The sequence below is a fragment of the Sceloporus undulatus genome, chromosome 3 (assembly GCF_019175285.1).
Source record: "Sceloporus undulatus isolate JIND9_A2432 ecotype Alabama chromosome 3, SceUnd_v1.1, whole genome shotgun sequence".
Lineage (NCBI taxonomy): Eukaryota > Metazoa > Chordata > Lepidosauria > Squamata > Phrynosomatidae > Sceloporus > Sceloporus undulatus.
Genome location: NC_056524.1, coordinates 43,422,227 through 43,449,696, shown reverse-complemented (window position 1 = coordinate 43,449,696; position 27,470 = coordinate 43,422,227). Strand labels below are relative to the sequence as shown.

The following is a 27,470-nucleotide window of genomic DNA, read 5'->3' as shown; positions in this document are numbered from 1 at the left end:
CATGATATATTCTGTTTATTCAAAGACATAGTCATGTCAGTTTGGAAAATCAGTATGCAAAGGGATCTTGCAGCTCCTTTAAGAATAACTGAAGGATAGAAGTTAGTAGAAGAGCTTTCATAGACTTGATCCTAGTTCCTCAACAGTCTCAATAGCCTACAACAGGCCCAAATACATCTAAGGAAGTAGGCTCAAATCTACAAAAGCTGATGCTACCAATTTCTGTCTTTTAGTTAGTCTCAAAGGTGCTGTAATATCTCTTTTTATTCTGTTTATGATAGTTATAAAATAAGGTAGGGATCAATGGAAAGCAGAGTATACAGCAAAATGTCCCACAAAAAAGTACAGTCCCTCCACATTCACTGGGGTTCAGGGCACAGGACCCCTGTGAAAGTGGAAAAACTGCAAATAAAGCACTCTTTTTTTACCCAAAAGAAGACCTCTCTAGGAATCTCTAGGTCCTCTAATGCAACTCTATGGTCAACATCTGCCAGACATTCATCATAGAATTGTGCCAGAGGAGCAACAAATGTCTAATAGTGTTCTCTCTAGGAATCTCTAGGTCCTTCAGTGTGACTTTTGATTAAAGTCGACCACAGAGTTGCACTGGAGGACCTAGAGATTCCTAGAGAGAATATATTAATAAAATACATGAATAATCAAATTTGCAAAGGTGGAGGGACAACTATATTCCTTTATTAGTTTCAGTAGCTTCTTTGAGCTGTTGTCTTCCCTGTCTCTAATAGTACACACTAGAGTTTAGATTTATAATCCAGTCATTAAAGCACAGATCCCATACCTCTAATTAGTGCTAAATGCACACTACTGCATAAGATTGTTGTAAACAAGGAAGAGATCAGGAACCAAACACAAAAAACAAAAACAAAATGGACTTACAATTAAATGATGCCCGCTTAATAAATCCCAAAGCCATTTTAAGTCATAGGGCTTGAAGACAATAAGAACTGCAGTTGTGTTCGGGTCATAGTGAAGTGGATCTGAAAAAACAGATTCTGGATAGAAGAGCCGGTATGTTGTCTTCCTTCCAACATCTTGTTCATAGCCTACAACAGGTCCGTTATTCATTCTATTGGGGAGAAACATTTTTCTAAAAGAAATGCTATTTATGTGAAAAATCAATACCATTTTTATTTGATACAATACAACTTCATTGCTGCTACAGCATGTTAGAAGCAGGTCTAAACTAAGATATTTCACTGTTTGAGGTGAAAGACATGATGCCAACACACTACTACCACTCCATTTCACATACAGAAGCTGACTGGACTGTTAGTAAATGGAACAGGCAACTCCCATTACACTTGAGGGCAGCAAGGCCTTTAGCAAGGTCAGGCAGTACCCATCTATACATGTATTTCATCCTACAAGAGAGAAAGTAGTCAGGAGGAACTGCCAAGGGACTACCTTTCCTGTCTGTAGTGTGTTGTGTTTTCTGAAGAGTGAGGAGTGCCGTTGTTGGGCATTTAATTCTAAACTGCTCAGAGGCCATTATTAGTTGCTTTAGCAGGCCTCTTTCTCTGCTTGATTTTCCTGTAACCACTTGCGGGCCTCCTGAGATAAGCCATGCAAGTGGTCAGGGGTCTTTTATGCACAGGCCCACAGGAGGAGAATCCAAATCTTGTGATATCCTGCTTTGAACAACTTTTCCAGTACTTTGCAGATAAAATGCACTCTGACTGCGATGATATGGTTAATACAGATGCAGCGGATGTAACTTTAGCCCCTGCTTGTTCAATGATAATGGACACTTTTCAATTTGTACAGCCCAAGGATGTGGGCAGTATTCTTGGAGGCAAAAAAAAATACCACATGTTCGTTAAACCCTGACCATTCCTGCCTTATCAAAAAAAGCCAGAGAGGGACTTGCTGAGAGGGAATAGGAAACGGTCAAGGCACAGTTCCAACACACTAGAGGTTATAAGACTATTGTTGAGAAACGTCCCAGATGTCACTATATAGACCAGTTTCCATCATTCAATTTCTGGGTAAAGTTTTCCAGCTCCTGGATGAGATGGATCTTCTTTGGATTACTGTAACACAATCTATGTGGGGCTGCCTTTGAACAATTATTTGGGAAGTTCAGCTGGTCCAAAGAGTTATAGTTCCACTACTGAACAAGGCAAGTCTAAGACAGCATACAACTTCCTGTTTACAACAGCTCCACTGTCTATTAATGTATTTTGGAGCACAAGTGAGAGAGCTAGTAATTACTTCTAAAGTTCTTACTGCTAATTACTTCTAAAGGCCAAGTTATCTAAAGGGCTGTATTCTCCCACAACAACCTGCTCTGATTTTGAAATCTTCAGTGGAAGCCCCTCTCTCAGTCCCACCACTCCAACAGCACATTCCTGTGTGCCTCTTGCCTGTTGTGGGACGTGGGGGACAGGGAGCTGCTCCGTGGCCACTGCCATGCCTTCTGCTTTGTGCAGCAGCTAGCTAACCAACAGTGTCTAGCTTGACAACATCTGGCTCACCGCCATCTTCAGTTAGTACTTCTTGGCCAAGACACCCTTGGGAGCAGTGACTGAGTGGCTGGCTGTTCAGCCTTCCTTCCTTTTGTTCTCACATGTGTGTGGTAGTGTCACCAAGAGAAGTACACAGCTGGGGGCCTCCATGCCTCTCTCAGCTGAGAAGCATGAACTGGAGTTGGTGGTGAGCCAGGCAGATGCTGCTGGTCTGAAGACTGTTATGCAAAGCAGGTGGTGGTGAGGGGGGAAGCCCCCATCTTCCTTACCTTGTGACTGGCAAGGATGAAGAGCACAGGGAGCTTGCCAAGCCCCATTGGGAGGGAGAGAGGGAGGGAAGGAAGGAAGGAAGGTGGGTGAGGTGGGTGCAGGCAAAGCCAGACTGACTCCTTAGCCCCCTCTCCATCTCGCTCAACCTAGAGTTCACTACTATCCATGGTTTCGTGTATCTACACAAAATCCAGGAACATATTCCCCACAGATACAGGGATCATACCATAATTCCATTTAATAAGCGCTGCTTAACGTGAGAAATTATATTTACCTGATTACGACATCATAGGAATCAATTGTCTCCCCCAGACTCTTGTTTCGAAGGACACCTCCGTTGCCAACAACCACACATTTTTTACAGGGTGGACTGCTGAATGAAGACATCATGACTCATTGAAGTTTTGTGAGGAAACTGTATATATATTTTTGGAGGGGGGAGTTAAACATAAACTATTTGCAACATTATTAGCAGAAATATACAAAGCCATGCATATTGACAATGAGGGAAGAAAAAATGGTATAATTCCTGTAAAGAACTGTCTGTTGCAGAAGAAAAAGACAATGAGATGTAAATGAGAAGCCCTTAGATAATTGGGGAGAATTAGTTGTAATGTTTTTCAACTCTTCTGCCAGCCTTTAAATCTTCCTGATAGTAATAATAATACTTTAAAATGTTATAAGACAAAAGACATGGAGCACCATGTCACAGTAACTGAGCTTTAGTATGAGTATAGTCATAAGATGATGGACTAATCTGGCAAAGTCAGGTGCTTTCAATGATATTCTAAGGACTGGAAGAACCAACACCCATTCATGCTACAGAATTATAGCGCTGTTATTCCAGTTTAACTGTCATGGGTCCATATTATAGAATCTTGGGAGTTGCAGTCTGGTGAAACACTACAACTCTCTGGCTAAGGATTCTAAATATCCCTCCCAAAGCTGACAATCCCAGGATTCCATAGGATGGAACCATGGAAACTAAAGTGAAATAATAGTGCTATAATTCTGTAATGTGAATGAGAACAGAGCTATGGATATGTCACAGAGTTAAGAACAAAACTATGACCCTCTCCTGTTATCCTCTTCTTAAGTGCACTCATTAATATACATATGTAAATATACAGTGCCCAGTATGGACAACAGCAATAGCAATAAGCAAATATATTTCTACACTGCTTATCAGTGCAATTAAGCACTCCTTAAGTGTAAGCGAATTGCCCCCAACAAGCTGGGTATTCGTTTTAGCAATCTTGGAAGAATGCAAGGCTGAGTTGATCCTGAACCCTGGCTGGTATTGAATTCACAATTGTGATTTTTTGCGAGTGAGTGGCTGAACTACAGGCATTTAACTACTGCGCCACCAGGTTAAGTCTTAGGCCCCATACAGACAGGACAAAATAAAGCTGCTTTGGGTCACTTTAAAGTATGCTGTTTAAATTATGCATGCATCCTATGAGTACCAAAGCCATGCCTAAGGACTAGAGCATGGCTCTGGCATGGCTTCCGGGCTCTTAGGATGCATGCCTCATTTAAACAGCATACCTCAAAGTGACCTGAAGCAGTTTTATTTTGGCCTGTTTGTATGGGGACTTAGTTTAGCTATCCCAAAACAAACCTTCTCCCTGCCCCATACATCACCAATCTTCCCATCTGAATCAGAGAAAGGTTGGTATATAAATGCTTCTATTAAAATACAATGAATTAATTGCTTCCCAGCTGTGGGAAGTAGATGTTGTTTTAAAAAAACACACTTTCAGTTTTGTTGGCAGCAAGGTAGTAGCTATTTCAGTCTCCTTGCCAACACCTCTGCTCTCTTGCTGTCTCTCTCACATATACTCTCACACACAGAGGCACAGGCTATTCCATATGGTGCAACCCACATTACTAGGGTGTGAAAAGCATACAAGTAGGGCCAGTTGCATAGGTCTTTCCCACTTGATTTTATTCCAAAAGCATCAAAATACACTGCATAAAAGTGAAACTCCATGGACATGGTAATGCTGGTGTATGAGAGAGGAAAGGAGAGTTCATGATACCCTGCAGGAGGCCTACACTGGTAATAGTACATGAAGAAATCAACTCCAAATTCAAGAAAACAGTCTCCTCCTGCATTCTCTATTTTAAAAAATTATATAAATTGCAATAGCATTGGAAACTCCTATTTAACACAATGCTGCATTGTTTATATTATAAATGAGTGAGCAACCCTATCAGGGAAGATGGAGGAAAACACAGCAGACATACTGCCATGTTCTCAATCCTGCTAGTCAGGGCAAACAATGCCCATTTCTCCCCCCCCCCCCCCACATCTATGAGACAGAATCAATCTAAGGATAGATGTAGTTTCTGGATTTTCTGAGGGACCTTATGGAATACTGGGATGTTTAAGATTCTTGGAGCTGTAGTCTTAACAAAGTAGCATTTCCAAAGTTGGATTTTAAAAAAAAGCTCCCATGTTCAAGCCAACAACTCAAGAACTACCCTTCCTTTTTATGAAAAGGATCAAGAGAGCCTGTTCTTCTGTTAAAAACTGATATACACACTCACACCTCCCAAAACAGTACTAACTGGCATTCAGAATTCAGCTAATCAAAGATTAAACAACTGTCCAGATGTTGTTAGACTATAGCTCCCATCAGCCCCAACCAGCCTAGCCAATGATGAGGCAGGGACGTAGCCAAGGGAGGGGTCCGTGGGGTTCGGACACCCCCCTCCATTAAATACAATAAATGGTGCGTGCTGCTGCGCCACTGCACCCAAGCCCCATTATAATGGTGGCACTTAGTCTGGACCCCCCCCCCCCTTCCCAAAATTCTGGCTACATCCCTGGATGAGGGATGCTAGGAGTTGCAGCCCAACACTATCTGAATGGCCACATGATTCTCCCCATGATTTAAGCTATACTCAGTGAAATTCTGTATCACATGACCTGTATTGTTTTTACAAGCATCCTAACTTAATGGAAATATATATATATATATATATATATATATATATATATATATATTAAAGTAAAGTATGGTAGCTGCATGAACTCACCTTTCATCTTCAGGAAACAAACCACATTTATTCAATCTTGAAAGTGCCATCTGAAAGAATTTTTCTAAAACACAAATTAATATTTTTTAAAAAATAATCCTTGATAAACAAATTGGCCCATTGTCATAACAATAAAATACAACATAATCACATTGGATATATGTGTGTGTGTGTGTGTGTATATATATATATATATAGATGAGAGAGAGAGAGAGAGAGAGAGAGAGAGAGAGAGAGAATCATGCCAGCCCTCTAGAGTTCTGTTTAGGATTTCCCCCCCTCCCTGCTTCCTTTTGAGTTAATAGCTGGAAAGCTCACTCAAGCACACAATCTGAACAAATATTGTGTGAGGGCTGTAGCACCCCAGTGACAATAATTGCTCCAGTATCGGAATGAATAAAAGGCAACATTCATCTCCTCATTCTAAATTAATTGGTGAAAAGGTCTGGAACTGGGGTCTGCATTCCCCCTCTGCCCCCCTGCCCCCCCCCCCGATGCTGGGAAGAACATCTGATGGATATCCCCAGAAATAAATTGCAAAAAAGCTGTGTCTTCATTTTCCAGCTCTCCACAATCTCCTTTTGAAACTCAAATGTTTATATAAAGAGAGGGCAACTATTCATGGACCAAGAGCTAATATTCAGTCCCAGTGATCCACCACAAGACACATCAGGCAAAGAACACTGTGGAGCTTGCAACTTGTAGGAGATTGCCACTGGCACACTATGAGTAGAAAGATTATTCTTCAGGTTAAAGAAAAAAGGAGTCAATGTTGGCAGAAACTTCAGGAGCACCAAAGTTTGCACATATGATGGCTTGTAGGATTTTAACTTTTGTGCTCAGTTGTATATCTTTCCATTTTAGAATCTTTTCTAGTTCTTTCATAGCTACCCACCCCATTCTTAATCATCTTCTGATTTCCTGACTGCAGTCCCCATTTCTATCAATGTTTGATCCCAGGTATGGGAATTCCTTTACTATTTCTATTACTTCATTGTCTAGGTTGAACCTGTGAAGTTCCTCAGTGGTCATTATTTTGATTTTCTTCATGCTCAACATTAAGCCTGCCCTTTCACTTTCTTCTTTGATATTCCTTAGTAAGTGTTCCAGGTCTGTGAGGTTTTCTGCTAGTACTATGGTGTCATCTGTATATCTTCTATCAGATGTGTTGGCACTCCTATGTCTTTAAGGGCATTCCATAGCCTTTCATGATCTATGCAGCTTTGGTATAGTCTATAAAGCACATACTGATTTTCTTTTGGAATTCCCTGGTGCATTCAATTAGCCATCGTATGTTTGCAATGTCGTCCTTAGTGCTTCTCCCTTTCCTGTACCCCACTTGGACCTCTGGGATTTCTCTCTCCATGTATGGTTGGAGTCTATGTTGCAGAATTTTGAACATGATTTTGCTTGCATGGGAGAACAGTGCTATGGTCTTAAAGTTGCTGCAGTCTTTTGTGTCTCCATTTTTGTGGATGGGGATGTATACTGGTTGCTTCCAATCTGTTGGCCATCGTTTTGTTTTCCATACCTGTTGACATATGTTGGTTAGCACTACAGTTGACTCTAACAATGTGCATTCTAGCAGTTGAATTGGAATATCATCTGTTCCTGTTGATTTGTTTTTCACTAATTCTCTTGTTGCAGTTTCCACCTCACTTTTTAGAATGTGGGGTTGATCTATTTAGGTGAATGCCTATTTAGATCCAACTGTTAAACAATGAACTTTTCACATCTGTCCAGTTATATGGAAACAAAATACAGATACCGAGAGGGAAATCTGTATCTTCTGAATTCGTCCCCAAAGCCCCTACCTTTGTTTGTACCATACTGTCTTATAAATAAGGAAACTTTAATAACATGGCAATAAAAATGAAGGGATTCCTTTCATAATTTAAGCTTTCAAAATGTAATATTTAATATTGCATATGTCAACAGTGCTTACCTGCTCCCCTTATTCCATAAGGTAGTTCAAAGTTGAAGCTTTCATGCAGCTCAGACATATCCAAAAAATTATGGGAGCACAGAAAGGGGTAGACTATATCCAGACTTGCAGGAGAAGAAAAAGGGGTGAAAATGTTATTTTAATTTCCATTTATTTAAAAATTTATATCTCATCCTCAGGGGTATACAAGTTTTCGGGATAAAATAAAAAACAGGAAATTAAATAAAATTTAAATACATTTATTTATTTAACTAATTTTTTTAATTATGTTTATTGGATTTTCTTAGAATACATAAAATAGTTAAATGTACATTTACACTTATGTAAAATTAACAGAATGGAATAAAAGAGAAAAGAAGAAAGAAAAAAAAGGAAAATCAGATTTCTATTTATACATTGAGTTCCCATATATGTAAATCTTCTCTCATCTCGAACTTGTCACTTGTCATTATTCCTCTTTGACCATGAGTGTCATTATTATCAGCTGTCTCATTGGTTTTTTCCCCTTTTTTCCATTTACGTGCTTGTTACTCTACTAGTACCAAATTTTCTCTGTCTTTCCCCATTTCTTTTCATATTCTTAGTTTGTTTTACCTGTATTGTACATCGACAATTTGTCCATTATTAATAACTCGCATAGTTTTAATTTCCATTCTGCTATACTAGGTATTGTTTTAGACTTCCAATATTTGGCATAAACCATTCATGCTGCAATGTTTGGGAAAGTGGTGAATGCTTAGTAAGATGACAAAAATGTTTATGGGCTAGAAAATATCCAATCTACTGAGAAGCATATACTCCTCAAACAGATCGAAGTTGTTATTAACAACACTAAGGAATTTCCAACTGTTACAAGATTAAGAGCAAGACTATAAAGTCAAGATGTAGAAACTCCAGCCTGTTACTTTCCCCAACATGTGTTTGACTAGTTCATCACCTTGAAGTTACAAATATGTAGAAAATTAAATTTCAATTTATTTTTAAATTTATTTTAATCTCCATATACACTCACACATATAGACAACAAATAGACAACAACAGTTTCAAAAACATGAGATTTTGTACAGGGTCATCTTTGTTTGACTCATCTTTTAGGTTAGGTTAGGGACTTGTGGGTTTATTGTTTTATCATTGTGTATTGTATAATCATGTTGTTACCCGCCTCGATTCCCAAAATGGAAGAGGCAGAATATAAATAAATATTTCATTCATTCATTCATCTTTTGGCCTTTGTGCTTAATGTTTAGTTGGCCTGTGGGGAGTCACAGTTTAATATACTGTGTTAAATTCCTGAATTTATAGTTCTTTTTAATACGGTGAAAAAATAGGTAAGCAAGTCATTTAATGGTGAGAGAAGGTTGTTGTGTTATGTCATCTATATATGTGTATCGTCTTGGATTAAATTACATTCCAATAAAATCAAATAACTTTAGCATTAGTGCATCCTCATTTTTCTGGATGTTGTTCCTATCTACCTACCTACCTGCCTGTCTGCAAGAACACTCTTTGAGGCTGCTTTTTTGAGTCTTGTCGCAACTGAGACTTAGAACAAAGAGGAACCGCTGTGTACCAAAGTGAAGTCTTTTCTGATTCTTTCATCTTCCAGGTGGTTGTGACAGCAGATGCCTGCAAGCAAGGGTTTTCTTGCCTGCTCAATGGAAAGTGCTTTGAAATATAAAGTTTCCTAAAAATATATACCTTACAATGCCTCTATATTTAACTATAGCCACTTTGGATGTAATGGCGCTGCATACTTACATCAGTTAACTATCAAGGATTAATTTTACAGCAGTCTTCCCAGATCTGGCATTCAGTGTGTGGTCCCTGGACTCTGGGAAGTCCACCCTCCCCATCTAGATGTAACTGATCAAAATTGGTCTGACTCTGTATAAAACAGTTTTTCTCTGTTACAGAAATCAATTACACTAAATTCAAAGAACTCAAAGTCATGATTCTAGTATTAAATGGCCCTTGTGAGCTCTTCTAATCTCCTTAGAGATTATTGCATGCCAAATCAGCACCGGGATGGACATGGGTTGTAACCATCATCAACAGATCTTATCACACTGCCCCATGCCTGTTCAGTAAGCAGCCCATTTCCAATCCGAGATTCTCCTGCAGCTTTTCAAGAATGGGATTTTCCTGCTGGAGAAGCCCAGGTTGGATACGGGTTGCCTACTGTCTGGGCATGGGGCAGTGTCATAAAATCAGTCAGTGACAGTTACAACCCATGTCTATCCCAGCGCAGATTTGGAGATTTGCAATAATCTCCTCAGATTCTATATTTTATATGTTTTACATTTTTGGTAGAATTTAGCTTTTAAAACTGAAGCTAAAAAAAGTCCTTTGGACTTGAGCATGTATTTGTGAGGTTATTAGAGAAAAAGAGAAAGGAGAGGTGGATCTTTTAAAGATGTTCATTCTAACAAATATACTCTGTAATTTAATAAGAAGCACTGGAAATGTAAAAATTGAGTTGCTTCTAGGTAAAAACTGCCTTACTTTCTATTTGTTACAGCCAATTCCAAAGGTTTGTCAGTGCAAACACATTTGCATTAGTTCAAATCTGTTTCAACTTTCAGGTAGACTTGATACTGAAATACAGTTGGCCCTCAGTATCTGAAGACTTGTCAGATTCAACCATTTACAGAAGGCAAGCCTGACTGTCCCTAATGGAGGAGTGTGCACGTGGCCATACCAGCATTAGGGACAGCCCCGTTGTCCCCAGTGGTGGTGCATGCATGCGGTCACACCAACATTAGGCACAATGAATCCCATTGTCTCTAATGGTGGCACAGTCGTGTGCACGTGCCACCACTGGGAACAAAAGGAGCTGTCCTTAATGGTGGCGTGACCATGTACACAAGTCACTATTGAAGTTCTGTTGGCCCTAATGGCGGTCACCATGGTCCCAAAGAAGCTGCTGGCAAGGAGTGGATTTTTGCCGCTCCTTTTGCCAGTGGCTTCAGATTGCCTTAGATGGCCTCAGAGTGACTTCCAGCTGTGCCTAGGGCATGTGTCATCTGCACACCATACCCACGAAGTTGCCGGAAGCCACTCCTTTTGGCCCATGTGTTTCGGGCTTCAGGATTTTACAGTTCTTCAGTGACAGGCATCAGATTTAGCATTCTAAAAAGATACCTTTTAATGTGAATTATATTCAGCATTCTTCATTAATTTCCTTTATTGTTTGCTTAAAGCTTTATACTTTGGATACGGCTAACTGAGCCCATGCTTCTTCTGTCCAGGTTACTCCACCAATAATATCACAGCTAACATACCACCCTAAACTAGGAAAAGGTAAAAGTGATCCATGTCATGGAGACCACCTGAAACTCCAATGCCCAAACTATACATAGGATCAGTCCTAAACTATAAACAAGTTTCTATATCGCCACAACCATCACCCCTTTCCTACTTACTTTGTGAAAGTTGAGGTGCTGGGTTTGAAAGTGCAAGGCATTAGTTGTGCTTTTCTTTCTACATCTGTAGAGGGCATCCTACAACAAAAGAACAAAGGGTGTATTACTATAGCTAGACTGATAGGAGCATGTTTCTAACAGAAGAGTACCAAAAATTGAGGGGGGTCAGTTTTATTCATGCACTATCTGTTAGTAAAGCTGCTAGTATATTCATTTCTAATAACTGTATGCATTATGGACAGTTTCACTAGTCAAATTAGGTAGACATTATTTGTTCTGTCATGTTACCCAAAGAGTGGCTGAATTTGTTTACTCGTGTTAAACCTATTATTCCTACAAAAGAAGACTATGTTATATAACATATTACACTCCACATATAAAATAATCATTTTTCTTTCCTTTAATTTTTGCCAAGCAATATAAAATAAATCATTTTGATATTTGAAAATGTACATAGCATGCATCTGGCAACAGGGGGCAGCATGAAATCCATGAAATCCAAGCAAACTTAAAATTGTCAGTTTTTAAGGAGCCATGGGGTTCTCTTTTTTCCCCTGGTAATTTTCTTACTGCAACAATATCATTTTTTTAAAAAAGTTATTCCTTTCTTATTAGTAATTGATAACATTACTCATTAGTAATGCATTACTGTCAAAGTACTTCTTTGACAAAGATTAAAAGTCCCAGCAAATGCCAAAAATTTTCCTTAAATACTTGACAAGTATGAATTGAGTAAATGTTACTTGTTATAGCACTCATAATGTTTTTCGGAGTAACAGTCTACAAACAGTTTAGTAAGAGTTAGGACTAATTCTTTGGCTTGAATCCTGTTGCTTAACTCCAAACAGAGTAGGTCCACTGAATCATTTGCTGAATGGTGAATCAACACATGGTAAGTCACACTAAGTCAATGAGTTTACTCTACTTGAAACTAGCAATAAAATTCAGGGCATTATTTTCCATAGTAACATCTGTGCCCCCTAATTATGCCCAAGAGTAAGTGTTACAAATAAGGTCACTACTAGTAACATGTTACCTTCAAGTTCTGATGCAAGGCTTATCAGATCAAACCCTTATATACATCAAGGAGGGTAGAAATATTTGAGAAATGTATATACACAAGAGCCAGTTTCTGGTCTCTGTGTGGTGTTCACTATACCAGATCAACGACTAGCAAATAGCACTCAAATACAGAGCAAAGTAAGACGGCTTTGAAAAACTGCCTTTTGACCCTACTCATTTAAAATTTTCTTCTTTTTAAATAAAATCATCTACATCAAATCATCTACTGAAAATAGACACTATCAAAACCATCATGAACACAGTGTGTCTTAACTCAAAGTGCACATGCATAGGATTGCACTGTACAGCACACAACCAATTAAGTATTTCAAAGTAATAAAGGAACAAGTACATAAAATGCAGGCCAGGTTTCTGTCAAAATGAGACAAGCATATATTTGCTAATTAAGACCTGCCATCTGTCTGGGAAAAACAAACACCTGCCTATAGCGTAAATGTCATGCTTACAGTGCTAGGTTACCACTGTGATTCTACAACCAAAGTTGTATTTTGTTTTTGCTTTGCTATGGCAAACTTCTTTACTAATTAAATATAACAACATGCTTTCCAGCTCCTACATATAACAAAATTGCACTGGTTTTTCATATAGCTGAAAAACTCATGCAGCACTCTGCAATTAATAGGCAATTTTTCTAGGAAAAAAATGAAATTACCAATAGCTGTTTGTTCTCCACACGTTGCAGTGTAGTATTACATACATCACTCCAGCAGCCAGAAGAATCCCAAGTATGATCCGTCTCATGACTGACCTGCCTGAAATACAAGTTCAGAAAGGCTGTGTTACCACTACTTGCAAATTTTACATTTGGACAAATACACATGAAAAGACAAACTGTTTATCCAGACCACTCATCTGTCTAACAAAACATTTTCTAGACTTAAACAGTTTCCTTGACTTTGAGGATTTTCAGTTCCATTTGGCTTGTTTATACAAAAAAAAATGTTCGTTGACATTAATAGCTATTAAAAGTAGCTATCTTTAAGTGCCTCTATAAATTGGCTTTAGATGCTATGCAAGTCTTATCTAACCTTCTTTGCTGGGTTAAACTGATCATCTTTTATAACTGGACTTGCTTTCAAACAATAATCCATAAACTATGGTCCTCCTTCTCTTGGACACCTATTTTGGTAATATCTTTCTAGTTTTGCTATCTTGCTCTGCTTTCAGCTAAATCCTCCCCCACCATCCTGGTTGTTTTCTTCTCTAACACACATAAACCATTATATAGCTCAGCACATTCTTTTCTTAGGGTGTTGTACTGTATACCATTCCCTCAACCTTGTCTCTACAATGCAGACTGGTTGTGCATTATGTTTCACATCAAACTATTTCTTATAAATGGTGGGAGGAGAGAACCAAAACAAGCATGGGCTCTACATTTGGAAGGGGGAGTGTATTACATTGGGAGCTAAGGAAAAATCAAATACCAAACAGACCGTAGAGATCAGGAAAAGAAGAGCAATATTTTCCTCTATGGGTCTGTAATAACTTATCTTAGGTCTACAGATGAGTTGTAAAAAGCGTAAGAGGGGTTTTCCCCCAGCTATTCCATAAAGCATGCATTAAATGAGCACAAATGGTTAACCTCACTATGCTTTAAAAATGGGGTTACAAACTGTATTATTTCCATATGCCAGTGGGTTCAAACTAGTAAAGAGGTTGAACATTTCTCCAGGGTCCATCCTTCCTCTAATATTATCTGCCTGCCTCTCCATCCACTTCTCTTTCACAAGTCACAGAGTTTTACACCTTAAACCGATTTATGTTTTAGATCTGACTGAATGCTGCTTTCTTCTATTTTAACTGAAATCCCTTCTGCACATTCTGTCGATCTCATATTTAGACTGGTGGGGTCTTTTAAACTCATTTTTAATAATTAAAATCTTTAAAAAGTGTTCAGATACTATTATTTCGACTACTAATAACCCTCACCATTTTTACAAAGCTGTTAACTGTTCAAAGTATTTTTCATGCAATACTTAGTCATCTAATAAATCTCCCTAACAATCAAATAAACCAGAACCTTTTGGAATCAGGTATCTCTTGCCAGGTATTACAGCCTGCAAAAATACATAAAAGAAAGACTCAGAATTTAATGAGTCATTAATCTGGGCACAGTTGTCAGTGTTCTTGTTGGACAGAACTAACCACGCTTAGCAAATACGTAGACTTATACTAATTAGATTCTTATCTGCAATGATACTAGAACAAACTGATCTCTCTCATGCCTCCCCAGCTCTGGTCCCTTTTTACCAAACAGGGTGTGGATGCTGCACTATTCCTAATACACAAGACAAAGAAAAATGATTTTCAAAAATATTGCAGTCCACTGGTGTCTTAAAGATTACCAGATGTATTATGGCATAAACTCTGCAAGTTTGCAAGTGTGTCTGCAAGCATGGGCTAGAAGCCACTTCATCTGGTGCATCAAATGATATCCTCAATTGGTAACTATGTTTGGAATGGAATCTCAAAGGAGGATTGGATTTAACTGGTTTTGGCTCTGCTATATTATTACTATTCTGCAGTAATGTATCCTCGTCAGGTTTGAAACACATATTTTTTCTATGTGCTGTTCAGAGCGACAAGGCAATCCTTGCCTTCAGACACACAATCTAATAGACATGATATAAAAGGGAAAAGGAGGGAGGAGGGGAAAAGAAAGGAAAAGGAAATGACACACTGTAGCAGTTGTTCTTTCACTACCATGGTGTATCCTTCTATTACAAAGAACCCTGTGAGATAATAACAGAGAATACTGCACACTTTCCTGTCTGAGATGAGAAATGGGCAATGACACGAGCATGGGCATGTGTATTTAGAATGGAGGGAGAAACAGTGGTAGGTTGTGGGTTGGTGTGTTTTTGTTTTTGTAGTTTGTGGTATGGTTTTGGTGGCAGCAAGAGTGGCAGAGCAACAAGAGTGGTGTCTTTAACATTGCCCTGAGCACCTGCATGAAGCCCACAGACCCTGTGCTGCCCACTCCTGATATAAACTGCAGGAGAACAAATCTGTGACATGCAGACCCTTCCATGCAAAGAGGAGCCATGCAAAGGGGGGGGGACCCTCCCCCGCCACCACCCCATTAAGGAACTTTACATGCATGCAAGGATATGGGTATATTCTTGAATAGTCACTGAATATGTTGCACGTATTGCATCCGCTGAGTCTCGTCCAGCAGAGCTGTTTAGGGTGGTCAAAGAGCTAACTCAACCATCTCCCACCCTAAATGTATGATTTGAACCAACTAAAGCCTGCTGTGATGCTTTTAATAACTTTTTCGAGGATAAAATCTCTTGGATAAGGGCTGATCTGGACGCCAGCATTATAACAGAGATGGGAAGAGAGATATCCAGTGACTCTGTGGACCTTGTTAGACTGGATCATTTTGAGTTTGTAAATACTGATGAAGTGGAGAAGATTCTTGGATGTGTCAGGAGGACGACATGCCCTCTCTATCCTTGCCCATCATGGTTGACCGCCCAGGGAGGGGATGCAACAAAAACATTACTACAATCTATAATCAAAGCATCCCTCAGGGAGGGAAGACTTCCATCACAATTAAAGCAAGCAGTCATTAGACCACTTTTGAAAAAACCCTCCCTGGATCCCCGGGTGAGAAACAATTATAGACGGATCTCTCTTTTACCATTTTTGGGCAAGGTGATCGAGAGGGCAGTCGCCTTCCAGCTCCAAGCTGTCTTGGATGAAGCCAATTATCTAGACCCATTTCAAACTGGTTTCAGGGCGGGATATGGAGTTGAGACCGCCATGGTCACCTTAGTCGATGATCTCCGTCTGGGCATCGACAGAGGAAATGTGACCCTGCTGGTGCTCTTGGACATCTCAGTGGCATTTGATACCATAGACCATGGTATCCTTCTGGAGTTAGGTATTGGGGGCACTGTGCTCCAGTGATTCCATTCCTACCTCTCAGGCAGATTCCAAATGGTGATGCTGGGGGACAACTGCTCTTCCAAGAGAGAGCTGACATCTGGCATCCCTCAGGGCGCCATTCTGTCCCCCATGCTTTTCAACATTTACATGAAGCCGCTGGGAGAGAACATCCGGAGACATGGGGCACGGTGTCATCAGTATGCTGATGACACCCAAATTTATTTCTCTATGTCCCCGACTATTGCAGTGACTAGGGATGGCATCTCTCCTCTGGATGCCTGTCTTGGATCGGTAATGGGCTGGATGAGGGGAAACAAACTCAGACTGAATCCAGAGAAAACAGAGGTACTTGCGATAGGTACCCCAAGTCCAGGGATGGAGTTTTGTCACCCAGTCCTGAATGGGGTCACACTTCCCCTAAAGGACGAGGTTCGCAGTTTGGGAGTACTCCTAGATCCATCCTTACAATTGACATCCCAAATAGATGCGACAGCCAAGAGTGCTTGGTATCAACTTTGGTTGATACGCCAACTGCATCCCTACCTGGACCAAAAGGACCTTGAAGCAGTAGTACTTGCACTGGTAATCTCTCAGTTAGATTTCTGCAATGCGCTCTACTTGGGGCTACCCTTGTACCAAATTCGGAAGCTTCAATTGGTTCAAAATGCAGCAGCCAGATTGGTTACCGGAACATCTAGGTTTGACCGTATAACACCAATACTGAAATCTCTTCACTGGCTGCCAATTAGCTTCTGGGTGCAATACAAGGTGTTGGTTATTACCTTTAAAGCCCTACATGGCTCGGGCCCAAGTTACTTGCGGGAGCGCTTCTCCCTACATAATCCGCCCCGCACTCTCAGAACATCTGGGAAGTTCTTACTAGAATATTATAATACCAGGTTAATGACAACTTCACATAAGGCATTCACTGCCGCGGCCCCAAGATTATAGAATGACCTACCAGAAGAGATCTCATTACTACCTTAGAGGCCTTTAAGAAGGCACTCAAAACGGATCTCTTCCGGCAGGCTTATCCACTGAATTCCATATAAAAAGGTTACGACGACTGCTCTTCCTTGACTCTGATTGTTGGCTAATGAACGAATTGTAATTTTTAGAGAACTAATAGGAATTCTTGGTAAATCAGTGTTAGTATTTTATTGTTGTATTGATTGTAAATTATACTAAGTGTCTTTTAAGGTTGTAATCCCGCCTCGATCCGTGGGAGAGGCAGGATGTATAAATAAACTATATTATTATTATTAATATATAAGATGGCAGGCATACCTACCTCTTCCCCCACACATGCTTTAAATGCATATGGGTTCATTTTAATCTCCTGTTTTATGCATGCCTTGAAGTTCTATGTTGAAAGATGAAGGAATACAATTAAGGAGTGCATTATCTGCCTCTTATTGTGATAGTGCAGCCACTGTTCCCATTAAAGGTTCCTTTGGTCTTTTTCTCCCCTTCCTTGTGCCAACATAGAGTGATTTCACTCTCTCTTAACTATTTCTTTTAATAAATCTGTTTTTGTTTTCTTTGTGGCTTAAAACACTTGATAGCCATAAGCCATGTAAACAAGCATCCATCAAATTGTTTTACAAGAACAGTGGTCTTGTTTGATCCACTAGTATTTTAATTGTTTAGAATTTAAAACAGAATATATCTGAGATAAAAACAGTTCTAACATTAGCTGAGTGGTGCATTCAGGAGGTTTCAGGTTCAATCCTTGGCATCTCCACTAGGTACAAGGATCAGATAACTAGATGTTCAGGTAAAAAAAAGCCCCTACTGACACCAGCAGGGACATTTTATCTATGTGTTCTCGCCATACTGGGGAGGAGTTTGCTCTAGAATCATGCTGGGGAAAGAAGACATAAATCTGTCCTCCCCACACACTTGCATTCCTCATAATATTCCTCCCTTGCCTGCAATTACCTAAAGAAAAACAGGAGTAAAAACTGTATGCTACCTCTATTTTAGCTTGAAGATGGTAAAGTGGAGGAACTGGATTGGATGGACTGGGAATAAGCTCTAGGAACCTTTTCCTTACAAAAGGCTGCCAGAAAGACAACTGGGGGTCTACAGCTGATAGAGAATGAAGCCAGACAGAATTGTGGGCACATCTAACAGTATTGCATGGTTCTTTCTGTACCCACCCCCTCTGCCTCTGTCTCCTTCTCTCACACAACCATTCCCACACACAGCAAATGAGGAAGCAGTCCCCAGAGGACAATCCTATAACTGCAAGAGTAGGCTGTAGCCACCAGATCCCTAATCCTGATAGCAAATCAGAAAAGGCAGATGCTCATAATTGTGGGGGAGGAGAGTATGCAGTTTTGAACATGACTGTGATTAGTATCTTCCTCAGAGAATTACAAATCCACTTGCACCTGGGGAGCTGATCCTATGATCCTGGGCACTAATTCTTTCACACTTCACACTGTCCTATCCAAACTCGGGGAGAAAGAAATTTATTTCATTCATAAACAACATTTATAAATCAAGAAATTAAGGATGGGAATGCCTGCTTGAGAAGTTTCAAAGTAACTGTGGTACTGCGCTAGTGTATTATTAGGCAGCAGGGAACAAATCTTTCTGCACTAAGCACAACCATGAAGCCACAAATAACTGACAAGAGACAGAATTCAGAGACATAGGTGTGTTAGTATGGAATATAATATGCAAAGGATTCTAGTAGCATGTTTGAGACTAACTGTGCAAAAGAAATTGTAACGTAAGCTTTCATAAACTTCGTCTACTTCATCATCTGAGTCTACGGAAGTATATCAAGTCTATGAAAGCTTATGGTACAACTTCTTTTGCACAGTTAGTTTCAAAGCTGCTTCAAAATCCCTTTGCATACTGACAAAAGATGTTGTAGAAGACTATGTGCACTGGCGAACTCAAGAGGCTCTAAGCAAAAACAAACTCTTGTACTGATGAAGTAGTTAATTCTCTGGATGCTGCCACAAACTGAGCCACTGGGAAGGGAAAGGAGAAAATAGGTTAAATGAACACAGGTCTTGTATCAGCTTTCTTTACAGAACTTGTGTGGATGTATTATTTATTTATTTAAAGTATAGCCCATATTTTTTTCCCAGGATGGGATCCAAGGCATCTACTCTTGTGGAGTGAATATTCCTTCTGTGTGTTTTTTTAAATGGAATTAACATAAAACATAGAGGAGAATTTGCTAGCAAAAGAAAAAATTAAGAATGATGGCAAAAATGTTTATTTTATGGAAATGAGATATAAAAGGAAAGCAGCTTCAATATAAACTGTTGGTTTCTTTTCCAATGTCTTGTCAAAGTTTAAAAGATTTTGGAACACAGCAAATATGGTGTTGGTCCAGTGCAATTCTGAGCATGTACACAAGTTTTCTTTTTTATTATATTTTTAGTAAGCATGTTTTGAGGGAAGGGGCTCTATGTTAGAAGAGAGTGAACACCTGCCTCACTCAATCATCACTCCACACTTTTAATTCAGACTATTTTGATCCTATCATCAGAGTTACAAAATCATGCAGTACAACATCCGTTACCAGCCACAATATATAAACAAAACTAAAATAACCTATGCCTCATTAGAAATCCACTAACCTTCTCCTCTTGGTGTAATCCAACAAGAATCCCTCATTCAAGACATGGGACTCTATGCTAGAGAATACTGGGCAAAAAAGAGGAGAAGGGGCCAAGGAAGAAGCTGGTAGGATGGATGGGAAGACTGGGGATGATCGTTCATCTATATTCTACAGGATCTTTGTTGAACTGAAAGTAACAGAACTAAGTGAAACAGTCTAATTGTGCTCACTTTGCTGTATTTCGCAACTAGCAGTCTCACTTAAACTCTGCAAGAACTTTGGTCTGCATAGTCTCCTCCTGTTTTCCCAAGAACTCCCAAAATAGCAGTTATCAAAAAGGGAAAACATAGAATTACATATTGCACAAGAAATTCTGCAGTTATCAGCTCTGAGGGAATAAAATTCTTGTGCACTTAACAGTTGCTTGGCTGACAGACATTTAGCAGATTGAGATTTTCCTGGGAAGAAAGAGAATGAACAAGCAGGGGAAAAGGTTTATGCATCATTTTATTTTTATTTTATTTTATTTTTGCATGCTGGAGCATAACAAAATGTAGGAAAGTCTGCAGCAGGAGACTTTCTGCAAGCCACCATACTAATATCATGGTATCACACTCCATAAGAAGTTATCAACTCCTCCTGCATGGTTTTTTTTTTAATAAAATAAAAATAGAACAGAAGTGAGCAACTGATAGCTTCTTATCCACATCTGGTACATTGAGGGGCACCCTCTTATTTTCCAAATCAGGAATTATTTCTTTAGCATGTTATTCATATCTGGAATCCTAATTTCTTTCTCCCTCTACAAGCCAGGATTGACAACTAAGGTCTATTTTGACTTACAAATCCTGGCTTTTTGAAAGAAGTGAAAGATTTTCATTTCAGATGCCATAGTACAGGTTGAGTATTCCTTATCTGGAAATTCAACATCCAAAATACTAAAAAAATCCAAAATTATCCACATGGGTAGCTAAAATAGTGACACCTTTTCTTTCTAATTGTTCAATGTATACAAATTTTGTTTCATGCACAAAATTATTTAAAGTATTGTGTATAAAATTCTCTTCAGATTATTACCAGGTGTACATGAAACATAAATTAATTTTATGTTGAGACTTGGGGCTAATCTCCAAGATATCTCATTATATATGCAAATAATCCAAAATCCTAAAATAAATAAATACCTGAAATCCAAAACCCTTCTGATCCCAAATATTTTGGATAAACATTTTGGACTCAGCCTGTAATCAAATCATTACAGGTTTGTTTAGGCAGCAGTGCAAGGATGGATAAAACCTGGTGCAGAAGCTGCATATGATCATTTTTTTAGCAGAATGCCAGGAGCACAATACAGCTAAGCATGGCATACATTCCCTTCAGATCATATTTTGTGACAAGGACATGGCTGTTCTTGCAGCAAAATAGATGATGGTGGCAGAATATCTGGCAATAGTGGGATTGTGAGACCCATGTGGGCTTGGGGGCAGTATTGCACAATACAATACCAAGAAGAGAGCCAGCGGTTTGAGTGTGCAACTCTGGAGACAAAGGCTTGAAACCCAGCTAGGCAATGAAACCCTCTGGGAGACTTAGGCAAGTCACACTCTCTTAGCTTCAGAGGAAGGAAATGGAAAACCTCCTCTGAAAAAACTCTCTTGGCCATGAAACCCTCTGGGAGACCTTGGGCAAGCTGCACTCTCTCAGACTCAGGGGAAGGCAATGGCAAACCACCTCTGAAGAAATCTGGCCAAGAAAACCCCATGATAGAGTCACTCAAGGTCGTCATAAGTTGGAAATGACTTGAAGGTACACAACAACAAAAAGAACAATAACATGGATGGCCTCATTACACCTGACCAAACTACAGTCCCCAGAATCCCATAGCATAGCAAGGGGAGGGTCTTCCACCCAGAAGGCCCGCACATGGCCCCTCCTTGTTGCGGCTCAGTTTTCCACAGAGGAACTGGGCCACAGCAAGGAGCTGGGCCAGCCACACAAGTATCCCTGGCCCTCTGTGTCGTGGCCCAGTTGTCCCAAATCAAACTGAGCTGTGACAAGGAGCCAGGCCAAGCGTGCACATGTCCCACCCCACTTCCTGTGGCCGCTGTGTGCCCTCAAAGATAGCTTCGCGTACCATAGAGGGCACGTGTGCCACAGGTTCATCAATACAAGGCTGTAACAATTTAAATCAATGTGGAAAGGAATCATGTAACACTTTTATGGCTAACTGAACAAAAGACATTACACTCTATGTTGACTGGGTCTGTATCCTCAGGTGCCCAAGAAGAACCTTTATAATCACACTATATGAACAGTCATAGAAATACAAAACTTGTGGGTATGGTAATGAGGTGACTAGCTCAGTTTTAACTATGGTCATTGAGGAACAAAGGCACAAGGAAATATGTTGCCTACTGCTAGGGCATGTGGATCTGCACATTGTTCTTGCTGGAAAAACTACTCATCCCACTAAAAAGGTTTACTAGAATAAATATGAAAAACTCCACACATGCTTTCTCTCCTCTCCCTTGCACCACCCCTGTTTTGACAGTGGGGGAGAAGGAAACACTACCCAAGATTTGGGGGGGGGGGTAATTTCTCACCCACTGAAAGGAAACCAGCACACTCCTGAAAGGGAATGAATTGTTGGGATGATCAGCATGCATCCTCTCTTTCTTCTTCCATTATTGCTGTATGTTCCTTTCCCTTTGTCCAGTACTCTGCATGTCTCTCACTCTTGAGTCTTGCAGGCAACTGCAACAGGGTTAGGGGCAATTTTCTGCCCCTGGAACCATCCACTGGCCACCTGGACAGGCAAAAGGTGCCAGTGTGGTGCAGTGATTTGAGCGCTGGACTACAATTCTGGAAAACAGGGTTTGAATCTCTGCTTGGCCGTGGAAACCCATTTTAGACAAGTCACTCTCTCTCAGTCTCAAAAGAAGACAAAGGCAACCCCCCTCTGAACACATCTTGCCATGAAAACCCTGTGATAAGGTTCACCATAGAGTTGCCATAAGCCAGAAATTATTTGAAAGCACACAACAGCAACAACAACAGGATTTTAAAAAAACAAATCACAAGCAGCTAGAAGTATACTTCGTTTTTGAAAATGGGCCATTTTCTTTTATTAAACAGAACAAAAGGCCCTGGAAATTTTTTAAACCTCAACTGTTTCTGCAGAAGGGCTATATAGCTTTTATCACCTTCTAAAAAGAGCTCATGATCCAAAAAAGGTTAAGAAGCACTGCCATGAAGAAAGTACATGCCATATTTCAGTTAAGGGTTCACAATCAAGTGCCTACATCCTCAAAGCTGTGGTGGGGATGCAGTCCATACAAAATGTCAATAATCTATGAAGTATTTAAATATAGTAAAATCTTTTCTACTTTCAAGCAACCCTCCAGCACTTGCTGATGCCTCATTTACAAATTCAAGAAAACCAAGGCAGGTCTTTTGACAAGACATGGAGTAATCCTGCTGGGGATAAGTGTTACTCTGTTTGAACAGGTGTGGACAAAGTAGTGGATAATGCACTGAAACTAGATTACAAAGATCAGGAGAGGGCTATTTGTTTTTGATGTTCATAGATAGGTCAAGGCTCCAGGAAGCAAACAATGCTTGCATCCTCCAACTGTGGTGGAGGATGAAGTCATGAGTCAGTTGCTTAATTATAAAGGAAGGATACAAATTATGCTGACAGTGGGAAATATCTAATTTCTTTTTTTAATATTATTAACACAAAACAAACAACAAGAAAAAAATCTATTAATATGATAAAAACAACATACAAGGTTAACAAACCTAACTAAACAGCTACACTAACTACTAAAAACTAACATATCACCAAAGACAAAGGAACTGTGGCTTCCAATGTGCCTGGCAATGGTTATAATCAGTCATTAATCATATTAATCAAAGTGATATATACTTCATCTTGCTATTGAGAAATTAATCATATATTTTAAAAATTAATGAAATCTTTAGATCTAAACTTCTACAAATAACACAATTCTTATTTTTCAAAAAGCTAAGACAATTGCAGAGCTCCACACATTTTCATATTATGTATTAATAATTTACATTCATTTAACAAATCATCCACAGATTTATCATGCATTAAAAATGTAAGCTTGTCCATTTCTGTAAATTCATAGAGTCAGCCTTCTTGAAGCTAGATTTCCCCCTGTGCATAAATCATTCTTGCAGTAGTTATATACTGCATAACTCTTCCATGCTTTTTTTCCCTAGTTGATCATCCACTATTCCTAACAAAAGTAATGAGTGTTGATACCTTGCACCCCCAGTTTTTTCCAAGGCAATTTTATCTTTCTCACATTTCAAAAGGTCAGTATATGTCAAGCATTATTTGTCAAATTTACTTTCTCTGACAAACAGTATTTCCCATGGTAAAACCCATGATGGTATTTTAGAATGAAGTATAGATCTATATTTAATCCATATTTTCAGCATAGGTTTTCTGACAGAATTTTATTTTTAATTTTTAGAATTATTATTAAAATCAGCATTAGCTTTAATTTTATACTACAGTACTATGGAAAAGCATGACATCCAAATAATCAGTCAAATCCATCTGATTGCAAACATCCCTTTTCCTCAAGAGTTATCCAGTTTTTAATCCACACTAAACCACAAGCGTGAAAATGTAGTTTCAGATCAGGAAGTTCTTTTATCTTTTATCTTGTCTTTTATCTTGCAATATTTTCTATCTAATTCAAAGTATCTTCCCTTCCCAAATAAAATGTGAAATGTCTCTTTGGAAGGAAACATAATTCATAAGAATTAGAATTGCTTGAAACAGAAACATTTTTGCTAAAACATTCATGCTTATAACTGATGGTCTTCTAAGCAGTAATAATTTCAATCTATTTGATTTTTGCATGTTTTAAGTAGTTATTTTAGCAAACAACTTCTTATTCCATCCAAAACAAAGGGAGACAGAGAAAAGCGTCATTCCCTTATTGATAGTATCAGCTAACCCAATCACAGCCCCTTGCTCTTAGCACTGAGATGGTCCGGGCACGGTGACAGTTCTCCCTCCTCCTCGTGAGGAGTGCACTTTCCCCGGCAGCTGCTGCCCAGATGGTAAAAGGCACAGGCACAAACACAGGAGCCTCTCAGCTTGGCTTGGAGCTGGTGGTTCCAGGTCAGACCACATAACACCTATTTTGAAAGATCTTCATTGGCTGCCTATTTGCTTATGGGCTCAATACAAGGTGCTGGTTATGACCTATAAAGCCCTAAATGGCTTGGGCCCAGGGTACTTGAAGGACCGCCTCTCCCCATATAATCCACCCCGCACACTCAGGTCAGCAGGGAAGAATCTGCTGGAGGTCCCAACTGCACGTTATGCGAGGACCTCGCAACGGGCCTTTTCTATCTCGGCCCAAAGAATATGGAATAATCTCCTGGACGAGCTCCACTCCACCACATCTTTAGATACTTTTAAGAAGAACCTTAAGACCTTCTTCTTCTCTAAAGCCTTCCCCCCATGAGATGTCATTTTACGTTTCACCCCCTATGTTGACGACCTTGTAATGTTTATGGATTCCCCCACTCAGCTGGCCCTGTGTTGTTATTGTGACTGTTTTTAATTGCTGTTTTAAATGTTCTTATCATGGTGTATTTTTTATCTAAATTCTGTACGCCGCTTTGATCAAAGTTGGAAAAGCGGGATAAAAATAAACTTTTATTATTATTATATTATTATTATTACTGTCAATAAAGATAACACCTAAATATAGTATTTAACTTTTCCCCCAAACTTAAATTCTTTTTTTCATCCCATGTTTTTCAGCATCATCACTGTTTTTTCTCTACTGATTTTCAAGCCAAGTAAAAGCTAATATTTCAATATTTTCATCAGTTTTGATTCATTCCAAATGAGTTTGTAGAATAATTGCTACGTCATTTGCACATGTTCTAAAACTAGCATTTTTTTAAAAAATTGAATTCCTTGCATATGATCTTCTTTTCCAGTGGCCTTCATCAACATTTCTAAAGTCAATTAAAAAAGGAGAAAGTGGGCAGCCCCTGATTATTGTCTCTTTATATATCACATGTTTTCATCATTTCACCATTTATCAGCATCTGAACTGCTTGTTTTTTATAAATTGCTTTTATCCATGTGATAAAATTTGTATCAAAGTCCATTTTTTTCCATCACTGTCATCGGCTATGACCAGCTCACATTATCAAATGCTGTCTCAGCATCTTTCATTTTTCAAAGACATAGCCATATTAGCCTGGAAAATCAGTATGCAAAGGGATCTTGTAATCACCTTTGAGACTGACTGAAAGAAAGAAATTGGTAGCATGAGTGTTTGTGTGCTTGTATCTCATACATATTTTGTCCTGTAGTTGTCTTTTAGGCAAGAATTGATCCTCGTTTATTCAGTCTTTCAACATGGTTTTCAATCTAGCCACTAAAATCACCATCATAGGGTGCATTTGTACGGTAGAAACAATGCAGCTTGATACCAACTTTATCTCCATCCTACAGATATATCTCCATCCTACAGATTCCTAAGCTTTGTAGCTTTGTGAGGCAGCAACACTCTTTGGAAGAGAAGGAGAAAGAGCTAGTAAAACTACAAATCCAAAGATTTTATAGATTAGAGCTACCACACCTTGATGCACTCCCTTAAAAGTGGGAATATTATTGCTTAGACTTTTCTCCAAGCCACATATCACTTGTACTATAGCATTCCCATATGGACACATAATTAAATAAAGTAATATTTTATCAATAAAAGAAGGACAAAATTTGACCTCTTAATCTGTTTCTTGGCTCATCTATTCAATTTCTAAATCTACTTTTCATCCCATTTTATACACACACACACACACACATATATATATATATGTAAGTATGTATGTATGTAAATATGTATATTCATCCCATTATATGCCATGCTGGCTGGGGCATTCTCAAATTTTTAGTGCAAAAGGTAATTTTTCCAGGTTTGAAAAAATGGCTTATTTTAAGCTTAACACATAAAACGAAAGCAAAAAAATAAAATAAATATATCAAGCACTATTTCAACCAAAGGGATAGGCAACAAACTTGAAAAGTGTTTCCATTTCCTTCCAAACGGCTCCTTTCCTCCACATATCACAATTATCTTCCTGTTTTTCTTTACAACAGGATACCTCATTTTCTAAAAATAAATTCACAATACATTAGAAAAAGGGGGGGTTGGGGAAAGGGGGAAACAACTGTCATAAAGTGCCAAGCTGGCTGTTATGTAGATGAAAAAGGCAAGTGTGGGGGATACAAATCTTTAGCTGAAATTGAAACACTAAAATCCAAGCAGCACTTGTGATCAACGCCCTCAGTTCAGCAAAGCCCTGATCCTCAAAACTACTTCAAATGTTACAAAATGCCTACACTTCCCTGAGGGCTATGTGTAGATTTTCATGTGTGATAACACACAAGGGCTTTCACTGTTTGTGTGCAGACCAAGAAACTATGACCATTGTACTTTGGCTCTGAAGCTGATAAACACATAGTGAAGCAATCACTGTGTATCATTAGATTGACAATAGACTGGATACAGTTCTGTTTGGAAAGCAACACTAAAAGAAAAGTGATTTAATCACAATTCCACTATTACCCTTCACAAATAGAAGTGCTCCATATTGTTTTGAAAGGGCATGTGGCTTTTGGCAATAGTGCCTCTTATCAATTGCTTATTTACTTTGACATGCTTCACTAC

General features: G+C 39.1%; 1 protein-coding gene across 6 annotated transcripts in view; it reads right to left on the bottom strand.

Moving 5' to 3' along the window:
- ST3GAL6 (ST3 beta-galactoside alpha-2,3-sialyltransferase 6) overlaps positions 1-27,470 on the bottom strand; it is a 56,351-nt gene that overhangs the window by 12,859 nt on the left and 16,022 nt on the right. For 2 of the 6 annotated variants that reach the window (XM_042460300.1, XM_042460299.1), the window contains exons 2-8: positions 12,904-13,003; positions 11,169-11,246; positions 9,230-9,394; positions 7,747-7,850; positions 5,802-5,865; positions 3,031-3,129; positions 898-1,087 (exon numbers count right to left, since the gene is read on the bottom strand). In XM_042460300.1, coding sequence (XP_042316234.1) covers positions 898-1,087; positions 3,031-3,129; positions 5,802-5,865; positions 7,747-7,850; positions 9,230-9,394; positions 11,169-11,246; positions 12,904-12,992 — 789 coding nt within the window. In that variant the 5' untranslated portion in view covers positions 12,993-13,003. Of the gene's footprint in view, positions 1-897; positions 1,088-3,030; positions 3,172-5,801; positions 5,866-7,746; positions 7,851-9,229; positions 9,412-11,168; positions 11,247-12,903; positions 13,004-27,470 lie in introns of those variants that run through there. The other 4 variants (XM_042460303.1, XM_042460301.1, XM_042460302.1 and 1 more) reach the window with 4 other exon arrangements.